The sequence below is a fragment of the Sus scrofa genome, chromosome 15, assembly GCF_000003025.6.
Source record: "Sus scrofa isolate TJ Tabasco breed Duroc chromosome 15, Sscrofa11.1, whole genome shotgun sequence".
NCBI lineage: Eukaryota > Metazoa > Chordata > Mammalia > Artiodactyla > Suidae > Sus > Sus scrofa.
The window spans coordinates 59,181,321-59,195,476 of NC_010457.5; the positions used below are offsets into that span (position 1 = coordinate 59,181,321).

General features: G+C 36.7%; 1 protein-coding gene across 2 annotated transcripts in view; it reads right to left on the reverse strand.

The window, feature by feature from the left end:
• UGGT1 (UDP-glucose glycoprotein glucosyltransferase 1) overlaps window positions 1-14,156 on the reverse strand; it is a 123,472-nt gene that overhangs the window by 39,739 nt on the left and 69,577 nt on the right. Inside the window, exons 20-27 of one of the 2 annotated variants that reach the window (XM_021075941.1) lie at window positions 13,132-13,230; window positions 12,329-12,352; window positions 11,734-11,828; window positions 9,065-9,271; window positions 8,170-8,301; window positions 7,255-7,385; window positions 4,380-4,475; window positions 272-374 (exon numbers count right to left, since the gene is read on the reverse strand). In XM_021075941.1, coding sequence (XP_020931600.1) covers window positions 272-374; window positions 4,380-4,475; window positions 7,255-7,385; window positions 8,170-8,301; window positions 9,065-9,271; window positions 11,734-11,828; window positions 12,329-12,352; window positions 13,132-13,230 — 887 coding nt within the window. The remainder of the gene's footprint in view (window positions 1-271; window positions 375-4,379; window positions 4,476-7,254; window positions 7,386-8,169; window positions 8,302-9,064; window positions 9,272-11,733; window positions 11,829-12,328; window positions 12,353-13,131; window positions 13,231-14,156) is intronic. The other variant, XM_021075942.1, reaches the window with a different exon arrangement.

The following is a 14,156-nucleotide window of genomic DNA, read 5'->3' on the forward strand; positions in this document are numbered from 1 at the left end:
TTTTGCTCTAAAGATAATTTTTTTCCTTGATTACATGATGTAACCAACCAAACTTGTACCCACTTTCTAAGGTTATAAAGTTGTTTTCAGAGCCATAACCAATCTTTTTGAAAACACTTGCTCTGCCCAAGATGCCCCATAGCATTTTCCAATGCCTTTTAAGGATAACTGAGGGAACAGTGACACTCCCAGAGAATCTCAGGGCATGTGACCACTTGCCATAATATGATGTAACATGGATGACGTGAACTGCCTCTGCAGTTGTCCCTACCAAGAGCAGTGGGGCAAGCCTCTGTGCTTCTCTGGTGACAGGGTCAACGACAGCCACGACATCAAAGTACGTCTCCCCTTCCTTTGGCTTCAGTTTAATTGCACTAGAGATCAAAAAGATAAAACATTAATCTGAAAGAAAACAGGAAGCAGTTGATTTCCTTCTTGGGGGGTGGGATGGGGGACATCCAACATAACCAGTCAGCCCTCTTGGCATTTCAGAAAAAATTTAGATTTAAAACAAGGTTACATCGTGGTCAACTACATGATTATGTCCATCTAAAAGTTTGCAAAACCCTCTAAAAGCTTCTAAAGTTTGTTTTTGATAGTCAGAGAACCTTTACGCCAATTTTAATTTCTTGCCAAGGTTATGACCAGAGAAATTGGTTTTTTAAAATAATTAAAGGAACATATGAATATTACATACTAGAGACTGACATAAGAGAGAAAAAAGGAAATAAATAATAAAATCTCACCATTCCAATTCAACCACTTTGTGGCAAATTTCTACATAATCCTCTTTAAATGCCTATATAATGATCAGATGCACCCACAGAATATCAGCAACTTTATAATAAGTTCATTCTTTCTGCCAGAAATTTATTATAAAGATTTTTCCATGTTGTTACTCATCAAATATCCTGAATATGAAATAATCTTTGATTTTCCAAGTAAACCTGCCACAGTTTATTTAAGCTATTCTTTCACTGGCCATGTAGATGGCTTTCAACCTGGAATGAACTTCGTACATCTCGTTTTCTTTCATACTTGGAAATTTCTTTAGGATTAACGTCATCCTAGACATGAGATTACTGAATCATAATGATATAAATATTTCTGTGGCTAATACCTCTTGTCAATCACATTTGTTGAAGAACTAAACAATTTTACAAGGCCAAGAAATGAACTTTACCACATTGTTTCAGTATGAAGTTAAACATATTTTGTCTGTTCTTAATAAGTGAAAAATGACACCTTCTAGGATTTCTGGGGAGAATGTCATTTTCCCACATGTACTTTCCAGTTACCTGGCCTCCTTCTAAAGGCCACTTTGACTTTAAGGTGACTTAAGAGGAGCAGGATCCTCTGATATATCTTTAAAAGGAATAAACTTGAAAGGATTTTAAAATACATCCAATATTCCCTAAACATTAACTGCAGACATCAATGCTTATCTTTGTTTGCTCTGAACAATATTTTAATGTGGTTAGGATACTAATCACCACTTTTATATAAGAACATTTACCCTGCAGGATGAAAACAAAAGTACAAAACAGAATGTGACAACAAAATTGGGTAAATACAGTTTAAATGGTAATGATGGTTATTTCAAATCCAAAACTGTTTTTATAAATAACCAACAGAATAGCTTTGTGACTGTATCGCAGCACATTTTCAATTTTTAATTATTTATAATTCTGGGAAGTTCCCTGGTGGCTCAGGAGATTAAGAACCCAGTGTTGTCATTGTTGTGACTCTGGTTACTGCTGTGGCTCAAGTTCGATCCCTGGCCTGGGAAGTTCTACATGCTGCTACCACAGCCAAAAAACAAAAATTCCAGCTACCAATACTTATTCCAATATAGTATTCTTTTTTTTTTTTTTTTTTTTTTTTTTTTTTAACTCTAAAACAGCTGTTCTCAAAGTGTGGCTCCAGATTAGCAGCATTAGCTTTACCCAGGAATTTGTTAAAGACAAGCTGTTAGGCATAACCCAGATGTACTGAATCAGAAACTCTGGGAGTAGGTCCAGCAATCTGAATTTTAACAAACTAAGTAAACATCAAAGTATAAGTGTCACTGCTGTCAGATAACTTGGACCTCTGTGCTACCTAAAAGGCAGGGCTCATTGGAGAAGAGCATTATACAAGCTCCTGCAAAGGAAACAAGAAGAGGAGTCCCAGACAGTCCCCTACAGAACAGCAAGTGAGTCAGGCCTGTAAGCCTGGAGGGTCTGGGGCAGAGTTCTGTATGACATGTCCATGTTCTGAGCCGGTGTTATAGGTGATCCACAACAGGCACACCCAGAAACTGGCCCTGTAAGACCTTTTTAACCACCCTCCATCTCTGTACCAAGAAAAAGAGGACAAGACAAAAACCAAGAAAAGAGGGATATTGGTGTGGAACTGGAGAACAATATAAACTAACAATGATGTTTAAATATACTTGCTGCATTTGCTAGAGAAAAGATCAGAATAAGGCTGAAAGTGACAGGACAGAAACAAGATTAGGGGATCACACACACTTTTGTAATATGAGTAGAGCAAGTGTCAAAGAACCCTGCTTCGCCGATTTTAATGTGCACAAGAGTCACTTAGGGGATCTTATTACATTGTAGATGCTGGGGCCAGACTTGCATTTCCAACAGATTCCCGGACAATGCCCTGCTCCTGTTCCATGGAACACATTTTCAGGGAGAGAGGACATATAACTGATAATTTAGCCTTTTTGTTTCTTGTGTAAATAAGAAACTTCTGACTTAAATATAACAAACACTCATTTAACTAACACAATTCCAATAAGAAGAAAGTCTCTATAATTTGTATCATAACAGAATTTGTAACCAGGGCATTTTAATTATAAACAACTCACAGAGGAAACAATGTTCTAAAACGAGAAGAGTTCTTAGGCAAACAAGATGGCAGGTCAATTAAGGATGTTTCCTGCGGTAGTAACCAGATAAGAAGTCACTTCCTGAAAGTGTACAGAAGGAAGAGGATGGTGCTCGCGGGCAAAATCCAAACCAGGGTTATTAGCAAGGAGCCACAGCCAGTGAGAAAGGAGAGGAACTCCATTCTAGCCCACAATCACCAGTCTGCTCAAATCTGATTCCCCATAAGGACTGGCTGTGAGAAAGTACAGGCCAATTAAACCAAAGTTCAATCTACCCCGGACTTATTAAACCAGAATCATAAGAGAAGCAGGAAAAAGGCTTCTGTAACTAAAGCCTCCTTGGTGATTCTGAGGTGCAATCAAGCTACATACCCACCTGGTAAGGCAAAGGCTACACACACCAACTATGGGTTTTTTCCCTAAATACAAGCTAGTCTTAAAAGTAATCACAAGGAAACAACCCAGACTGTGGGACATTCCACAAGACAACTGGCCTGGACTCTTAAAAAAGTCAATGTCATAAAAGAAAAAAAGAATTAGAACTGTTGTAGCTTAAAAGAGACTAAAGAGACACAACAACTAACTGCAGTGTGTGTGAGATATGGACCAAAACAAAAAACAAAGCAGTTGTAAAAGGTCTTAGCAGGCATTGGAGAGATTTAAAAATGGACTCTGAATTACATAATATTACTTTATCAAGGTTTAATTGCTGAAGTATGCTAATAGTACTATGGAGCTACTCCTAGTACCCAGGAGATACATATCGAAGAATTTAGGCATGATGTACAATGATGTCTACAACATACTCTGGTTCAAAAAATGTGAATGCATGGATGTTTATATGCAAACATATACTATACATACACACATGCACACACATATACACAGGGATAAGTGTAGCACAATGTTAATAATTGGTAAAGCTAGGTTAAAGATATTTGGGTGGTCACTGTAAAAGTCTTTCAAACCAACTATGTCTAGATACTCATATTGCAACAGAACAAAGGGTGGGGGAAAAATGTATACATGTAAGGATAACTTGAATCCCATGCTATATAGCAGGGGAAAAAAAAAAAAAAGTCTTTCAAACCTTCTCTGACTTTGAACTTGTCAAAATCAAAAAACTGGAAAATGAAAGACAAAGACTTCCTTATAATGTTATACTTATTTATGTTTTATTGAAAACAAGACAGCTTTCAATAAAAAATGAGAGGAGACAAGTGCTCCAACAACCTGTTTATTCTTTAATATCAGAAAATTGCAACTGACTTGTTCCATTAAGTACTATTTTCTTAAAGGGTGTATTCAGAACTATTTCAAGATTTATTTAGAAATAAATGTCAACTTTTATGCAACTGAGATCTGTTATATGAGTTTTATATATGAAAACTGCATGCCAAGTTTTCCATTCCTATAAGAACTTATATACAATTTATATGGAAAAATAAAGGAGCTGAGGTAAAGGTAAATATGAACAAATTCAACACTGATTCGATACCTGTGTCTGTCTTCGAAAAACTGATACTTGATTCTCGTATCTCCTTTTGGTTGAGCTGACAGAAGAGCATCCACCTTCATTACCAAGTCACTTGCTCTGAAAGACATGGTGAAAACTTAGCATCTCTTTAACTGAAGGTTTGCAATTGTTGCCGGAAATAATATAATCAACCTAAGTACTGAATGCTAACAAGACGGTGTGAACAAAGTATAAACTCTGCACCAAGAGGCTTGAGAAAAAAGGTACAGATTTTGTACTTGATGAGTTTTATAAGTGTGCATAGTACATAGTCTGGCAATTATACAGTCCACAAGGTCTCCAAGGACCACAGAGAAAGGGAGTGGTCCAAGGGGGCCACATCAAGCCTATGCCTGTGACACAGTGGCTTCAAGTCATGGGGTACCTCCTGGCTTGCATCAGCAAAATATTTCATAGGCTAAAACAAAGGGCATCACTCAAGAACCAATGAGGTGGAATTCCCATTGGTGGCACAGCGGAAACGAATCTGACTAGGAACCATGAGGTTGTAGGTTCGATTCCTGCACTCACTCAGTGGGTTAAGGATCCACCATTGCCATGAGCTGTGGTGAAGGCTACAGACTCAACTCGGATCATGCATTGCTGTGGCTGTGGTGTAGGCCAGCAGCTACAGCTCCAATTTGACCCCTAGCCTGAACCTCCATATGCCATGGGTGCAGCCCTAAAAAGACACACACACACACACACACACACACACACACACACACACGAGAGAGAGAGAGAGAGAGAGAGAGAGAGAGAGAGAGAGAGAAAGGAGTTCCCGCTGTGGCTCAGTGGAAATGAATACAACCAGTATCCATGGGGATGTGGGTTTGATCCCTGGCCTTGCTCAGTGGGTCAGGGATCCAGTGGTGCCATGAGCTAAGGTGTAGGTCACAGACATGGCTTGGATCCCACGTTACTGTCGCTGTAGATGGCAGCTGTAGCTCCAATTCGACCCCTAGCCTGGGAATCTCCATATGCTGTGGGTGCAGCCCTGAAAAAAAAAAAAAAAAAAAAAAAAAAAAAGATAAAACTATGCATCAAAGGACAATATATCAAGAGAGTGAAAAGTCAACTCATAAAGAGGAAGAAAGGGAGTTCCTGTCATGGCGCAGTGGTTAATGAATCCGACTAGAAACCATGAGGTTGCAGGTTCGATCCCTGCCCTTGCTCAGTGGGTTAACGATCCGGCGTTGCCGTGAGCTGTGGTGTAGGTTGCAGACGCGGCTCGGATCCCACGTTGCTGTGGCTCTGGCGTAGGCTGGCAGCTACAGCTCCAATTCGACCCCTAGTGGGAACCTCCATATGCCACGGGAGCGGCCCAAGAAATGGCAAAAAGACAAAAAAAAAAGAAAATATCTGCATACCATGCTATAAGGGATTGATATCCAGAATATATAATGAACTCCTACAACTCAACAACAACAAAACAAAATAAATAATTAAAAATGAGCAAAGAACTCGGATAGATATTTCCCAAAGATATACAAATGATAAATAAGCACATGAAAAGATGGTCAACATCAATAATCATTAGAGAAGCACAAATCAAACCTTAAAGAGATACAATTCACACCCACCAGAATGGGAATTAGGGAAGAAAAAAAAAACAGGTATTCCTGCTGTGGTGCAGTGGGTTAAGAATCGGACTTGTAGGAGTTCCTGTTGTAGTGCAACAGGATCAGCTATGTCTCTGCAGCGCCAAGACACAGGTTCAATTTCTGGCCAAGTACAGTGGGTTAAAGGATCCAGCATTGCCACAGCTGCAGTATAGGTCACAGCTGCAGCTAAGACTCAATCCCAGGCCCAGAAACTTCCATATGCTATAGGTGCAGCCATAAAAACAAAAAAGAAAGAAAGAAAAAAAACAGAAAATAGGAAGTGCTGGTGAGGATGTGGAGAAATTAGAACTATATCCATTACTGACAGGAAAGTAAAATGGTACGGCCTCTGTGGAAAAAGGAATAATGGTTTCTCAAAAATTAAACAAACATTTATCCTCCAACTATGCAGTCATTTGATATTTAATGCAGAAACCATATGAATATGAGCTCCAGGTTCCCACCAGGTATATATATATCAGTCAAATAATTAACTTTCTCCATTGAGAAATAACTCATTAAAATATATAAGGTAGTAATAACACTGAAAAGAATTAAAATAATAACCAAAAATAACCAACTCATCATCACCTTTGGAATATGGAAGAAAAACATTCATTATTCCATACTAGTAAATAAAAGAAAAGAAGTACTTGTCTTTTCTTTTCTGAACAAAATAAAACTGAAAGGTAACTAAAGGGATAATGAGGGAAAATACCTCTTTACATAAATATTCCAAGGAAATAAATAAAATCACTTCTCTACTTTTGCATGTTTGAAATTCTCCACAATCAAAAGTTTAAAAAAAAAATTAAGAGAGCTAAAATAACTGACAACAAAATTAATTAACTTGCTTCAACAAAAGTATAAACAAACAGGAGTCCCCATCATGGCATGGTGGAAACGAACCCAACTAGTAACCATGAGGTTGCAGGTTTGATTTCTGGCCTCGCTCAGTGGGTTGTTGTGAGCTGTTGTGTAGGTCGCAGATGCCGATCGGATCCCACTTGCTGTGGCTGTGGTGTAGGCTGGTAGCTGTAGCTCCGACTGGACCACTAGCCTGGGAACCTCCATATGCCACAAGTGCAGCCCTAAAGAGCAAAAAAAAAAAAAGTATGAACAAACACTTGGATTGAAGAACATATGTTTTAAAGCTGTAAATAAAACATCGTGGAATAGGTAGTATGCAGAACGTTCAATTAATATAGCCATAACATTAAAAACTGATTAATTTCTTCTCTGGAAAAACTTACACATCCTCTTCTACCCGAAGCTGCTGAATATGAGATTTGATTTTCTGTCCAGAAGTTTTTAAGATGATATTTTCTAGGAGGTGGAAATCATCTTGATTAAAGAGTTCACTGTCCTCCAGTGGCCCAATGATCTATGAAGAAGAGCAGGGTGGTCAGTGCTGGAATTAGCAGGCTACAGAGAAGTCCCTTGTTGTCCTCGGGCTATCTTACAAACCAAATCACTTTATAGAGCTGAGTCATATTTACACCTAAATCAAACCAAGGAAAAAAGTGAAAATAAACCCAAGTCAACTCATCTGATTATGCACTTATCAGTTCCCCAATGGCCCAGAGTGTATGTACACCTGAATGCTTTACAATAATTTTACAGTAAGCAGACTCTGAAATAAAATAGCAATATTGTTTTCATTAATTCTCACTGAATATAAACAAATATGGAAATAAAATGGTATATACCAGAGACTTCACCCTTAGAGCTAAGAGTTTAAAATTTGATATGTCTGCCATACTGTCATTTCAGTGGCTGTTGATACTTATGAAAAATTCTAAGCATAAACCGATTAAATTCATATAGACTGCACAAACCATAAACATGGTCCCCACACAGGAGGAATACTTTATGTATCGAAGGTCTTAATGGATTTTTGTTTAGAGAGCCACCATACTTTCACCACCTTACACAATGGCAGGACAAAATTAAACAGGAAGAAGGTTGCACATAAGGAAGTTTATGCCAAAATGAGCTAAATTCCTTTGAACAAGGGAGCAGAAATGATCATTAGCACTGCGTAAGCCCTAATCACCTTGGGAAAAGTGGCTCTGTTTGAAGAGTTTACTAGCTTCAGAGAAGAATGCTGCCAAATCTGCTCACTGATCTAATTTGAAGTCAACCTTGTCTCAGGACAAAATTCTCACCCTTCCATTGCTGATCACTGCCCTCTGTCCCTTCTTCAGCTTCAGAACATCCCTGCAGTACATGGCATGAGACAAAATGAAATCCATTTTGGAAGATTCAAAGACCTCTTTAAAAAGACTGAAATCCATGCCCTAGGAAAGTAATTGTTATTGAGGAAAAGGAATTGTTATTAAGAAAACTATAAAGATGAATAATCACATTAATAAATCATAAAATGCTTTTTTAGTGGAAAGTAATAACTAATTTTAATAATTATGATGCCTCCATTCTCCCTCCCATTTTTTCCCACCCTCCCACTTATCAAGTAATGCTTATTTCCTTTTCCTGTTCTTTTATGTGATTGTTCAACTGGCAAACTATAATTCATGATACCTTTATTCTGCATTTTAAAATCCTCTAATTTCAAATGAGAGCTCTCTTCCAACTAAAATATTAAGTACATTCATCATTTTTTAAGTAAATTTAAAACTAACAAAACAGTTAAAACTATGTAACATGAATAAACATGAGCCTATATTAGAAACACATCAGCACATAAGCCATGAAGTGGCTAACTCATGAAGTGGCTTAAATCTCTATAAACAAATTATTATTTTTTGCTCTACAAACAAATCAAATATTGTCTATCTTTTAAAAACTATACAAAACAATTGGCTTTGTGCTCAAAACATATGCATATCTTGAAACCTAGCCAGTTTAAAAGTAATAAAGGGAATATGGCAAAACGATCATTTCTTGAAAAGACTTTTCCAACTTAACAAAAAATCCTCTGAGCTCAGAACTAAAGTAACAAATCCTGATCATGAACAGCAACAAGACAGACACATCAGCCCATGGGAATGAACTTCTGAAATAACAGCACAAGGCAGCCTCCTTCAAAACACAGAAACTTACCCCAACAGAGAACTCGCTGATGTCGGCTCCTGCAGCCAGAGCCTCTGCAGTCTCCTCCTTGGCCATTTTTGTGATGAAGTTCTTAGCAGAGTTGGAGGTCTGTGTTTGGAGAGCTGCCCAGATAGCTCTGGAGATCTGAGTTTTCTCATAACTTATGTCTTCACTAGGATTATTGATCATGCCTATTCTAACATTGTTACTGGATTTCTAGCAACAAAATGGGAAATGAGAATTATATGGTCGATGGCTTGAACTTGAAAAGCAGCATTAACATCAATCATATTCCATAAGTAGCAAATAACATTTAAGTTGTGGTAGTTCTCCTCCGCACACCAAATAAAATTGAAGTGCTATAATCAGGCTTTTACTTATTTATTTATTTATTTATGTCTTTTTAGGGCTGCACCCACGGCATATGGAGGTTCCCAGGCTAGGGGTCGAATCAGAGCTGTAGCTGCCAGCCTACGCCAGAGCCACAGCAATGTGGGATCTGAGCAGTGTCTGTGACCTACATCACAGCTCACAGCAATGCCAGATCCTTAACCCATTGAGCGAGGCCAGGGATCGAACCCACAACCTCATGGTTCCTAGTCGGATTCATTTCCGCTGCTCTATGACTATTAACTCCTACGATTAGGCATTTAAACCACTACATGAATTGATCCCCAAGCTACCTTTCCAATTTCGTTTCTTACCATCCCTACAAGTACAACATACATTACAGACCATGAGAGTGCTATGTTTCCCCAACACATTTTGTATTTTTCTAAAACATCTCATGCCTCATATTTGCATGTGAACCCCAACTACACCCTATCTTTACTTCTTTCAGTCCCAATCATTTTTTAGGGCTCGGCTCAAATCGTCCTTCATTCACACAGCCTTTCCAGATTTCTGGTAAAAGTTCATCTCTCCATGGGTAAAGAGACAAAAATCCACATGGGAGAAGATAGCTGGGACCCATAAAACCAAAAAAGGGCTTGTATCAAAACCATAAACAACTTATGTTTACTTATTTATGTTCATCTAAAACATGTACAAGAGTATCACACATGTGGGCGGCTTTCTTCTAGCCCCCAACTGGAAACAACACCATTGTCCATCAAATAGAGTAAACAAACAAAATTTTCTGGTATAGCCATATGATACAATATTACCTGATGAAAAAGAACTATCACTACTTGTAATATCATGGACAACTCTCCAAAATGCTATATAAAGAAGTCAAATGCAAACAAATATCGATAATGAGATGCCATTTAAATAAAGTAAAAAACAGGCAAACCTATACTGGGATGTGAGAAGAAGGAAAAGGGAGGGGTAGTGACAAGGCCACAAACAGAGTATGCTTTCAGGAATTTGGTAATCCACTATTTCTTTACCTCACGGTGGTCACATGGGTGTGTTCACTCTGTGACACTATATATCTTGCTGATTTGTTTTGATTTGATTTCTTTTGAACCTATATTTTACTTCAATTAAATATTTATTTTAAAAAATCTAACTCTCTCTCTCTCTGTTCTCCCACTCTACCACCACTTGAGCCTTTGTCAGTTTGAGTTAGAGTGAGTTATACATATATCATTCTTCATTGGGACTACTCCTGATATAACACTGAACTGACCACACCATCTAGTCAGCTCCCTTAGACAATAAAGGTACTCAGCACATTAGTGAAGGTGAAGTCACCTGGATATTTCAGTATTTTAGTGAGTCTCCATGGGACACAGAGTGACAAGGGGACACGGGAGGGGTGTGAAACTTGAACGAAGATCCAATATGAGGAGTTCTGGTTGTGGCACAGCGGTAACAAACCTGACTAGTATCCATGAGGGCACAGGTTCGATCCCTGGCCTAGCTCAGTGGGTTAAGGATCTGGCATTGCTGTGGTATAGGTCACAGACGTGGCTCGGATCTGGCATTGCTGTGGCTGTGGCATAGGCCAGAAGCTACAGCTCCAATTCAATCCCTAGCCTGGGAACTTCCATATGCCTCGGGTGCAGCCCTAAAAAGACAAAAAAAAAAAAAAAAAAAAAAAGAAAGAAAGAAAGAAAAAGATCCAATCTGAAAACTACTGAGGAAAAGGAAATGTAACAATCTCATTCTCTGACAATGACATCTCCAAAAGAGTCAAATTCTTTTCAACCATTCACCAGTGCCATTTGTTCCACTTCTGTGTTTTACATGTCACATAGCTTTCAGCTCACCTGTATGTGCCTCCCTCTGCACACCTACGCCTACTTCTCTTCTACTATATGCACCCTGATGCGCCTACATGCTATTTCTTCCTTTTTTGGACCTTTTTCAAAAAAATCTGACTCTCCTTTCAGGTAAGGACCCTGTCTCTCCCATACAACACGAACTTTGCAGCATCCTTGCAGCAAGAACATGAACAATAAAAACCTATGATTAAATAATCAACTATAATAAAAAAAATTTTTAAAAGACTAATACAAAAATAAAATAAAATAATGTTTCCTTACAAAAAGAATATTGTAGTCTTCTCTATTTTCTCATTGGCTGCCAGACCTCTGAAAAAATAATGCTTCTCTCCCTCAAGCACAAAAAAAGCACAATCCAGCCTTCCCACAAGAACAACAGCACAAAGATGCCCATGAAGATAACTGCCCCCTAAAACAAAGATACAGAATGAAGTTGTAGATACTTGCCTGATGTTTAATAGCATCATATAATAACTGCCTTCCAGAAGGGCTATCAAAATCCCCAACAATCCAAAAAGTTACTGGCCTAATAAAAGAATCATCTGCAGAAAAATTAAAACAACGTATTGAGTTGGAGGGAAAAAAGCAAATGCTATGTTTCAATACTGTTATTAAACCAAATAATTTCTAAAAACCATGCATTAAATGAGAAATAAAAGTTTAATAAAAATTCAAAGCAGAAGTAGTGAAACTTTGATACTAGAACGAAAGCAGGGTAACCTTCCATGTGGCTTAATTACAAACTACAAACATGCACTTATTAATTCTATTTTGGTTTGGGCATCTTTTAGCATATAAAATGAAAAAGAGCTCTTGAACGTGTGGGTAACATTACAGTCTTTAATCACAATCATTGGTAACTTTCCAAAATATCATTCTTTGCAAATACTTATACAGAATTTATCTGCACTGATAAATTTTCTAATACCCACAGGTTCCAGAAACATCTCAAAAAAGTTTCAACAAACTGAATTACAACGGTGCCTGAAACCACATAAGATAATTAATAAAAGGAATAGAACATTCTGAAGTTTCAAGTTACCATAGATTTCCTTGGAGGACATTCCTGGACAAAAGTAAAGGAAAAGGAGTAGAAGAAAAGAAAATGTCATTTTTATAATTAATGCCTACTACAAGAGTCAAAATTTAAATCATCTATGCTTCTTTCTGCTGTTTAGGCCCATTAGTGTTACAGCACTGTTCCAGGAACCCTCAGAACCAACTTCCTCGAGGAACCAAATGGAGGACTTGCCTGTACTTACAAATATCTGGAAACTGAAAAACTCTCTCTGGGGGAAGACCACAACAGGGATAAGAACATCTGTCTTAAATGACAGTCAATGCTTTGAAAGAGTAATAAGTGTGACCAGAGGGGGAAAGCATCTGTCTGCCATTAAAAGGATTATTATTTTATACAGTTTTTTTCTAAATAAATAACTCTACATAAAAGTGACTTTAAGAACATGCAAAGGATTTCTTGAACCAATTTTATCTTATAAAGCCTTAAAAAATTTAACCCAATGTTGTCATTGAAGAAGCAAGCCAAACCAATTTTCAATCCATTTAACCCATTCTTCATCATAATTCTTTTTCCATTTTGAACCACAAAAAAAAATTTTCCTTTTGCCCTTAATCTAAAACTTACAATATCTGAATTTTCAAATGTGCATAAAAACAAATTTTCAACATGTATTAAATGATTAATTTTCAACTAGACTTAAATAATTATACAAAATAATTAATAAAAGAAGTTATGGAGTCTCCTAACAGACACTAAAAATTAAAATTTTTTGCAAATACTTAAAAGAAAAAAGTAGAATTCAAGATAAGCCTAAAATGTATTACCTTTCTTAGTCAGATAATTCATACTATTGGCTATAGCAGTAGTCTTGCCTTGAGAATCCAAGACAGTAAATCTAGCATAATCATCCACAAAAAAGTTATCTGGAAAAAAACAAAGTGGATTTATAATTAATATGCCTAAATTCAATCTAATGTTAATATTCAATTGATAATATGATTTGACCATAATATACTTTTTAATAAAATACATGAGTGAAATATATTAAGTTTCACTTTTATGGAAGTTCACATGACGCCTACCCATTAATGGCATTTTAAGACACAAACAAAAAATGTACATATCTCACACTTAAGTCATATATGTATTTGTCAATTAATAGTTTAAATTTATTCTATTCCTACACTTTACATCAGGAGGATTACTATTTATTTATTTCGCAAACTAATACATTTACGACCTATGATTGGGAGATCTATTGCTGATTTATTCATTCCACGTTTGAAAAGAATTTCAAAATAACAAAATAATTTTATACACGTCATACAATTTGGGCTAGGGTTGGGCTCAGGGAACTGCTTCATTTTTCACAGAGTAGGTAGAAACTTGCATCACCAAGCATTTTTTTTTTTATTCTGAAATTTAATTTTTATTTTTTACAAAATAAAATACACACATTTAAACACAATTACATTCACACAGATTATTATATCATGGATCTTAAGAAACAGATTAAGTGACTCCCTCTGCTGAAGTGGAATGGAAAATATGCTGAGACAAATAGGAAATATATTCTATACTTTATCCCATTTTGTATGGCTTTCATTCTTACTATTTAGTATTATCTATTACATTTCAATTTTTCCTTAAAAATTAGCATTATATTAAAATTGATATATTATGCAACTAAAATTTATAAAGAAGCCTTATATATCATTAAACATTTTATATAGCATAATAAAAAGAATAACTTAACTGGTAAGAATGACAAAAATAATATACCCTCTGAAAATAGGTAAAATATAAAATGCATAAATTGGTTAAAGAAACAGTGTAACTATATAAATAT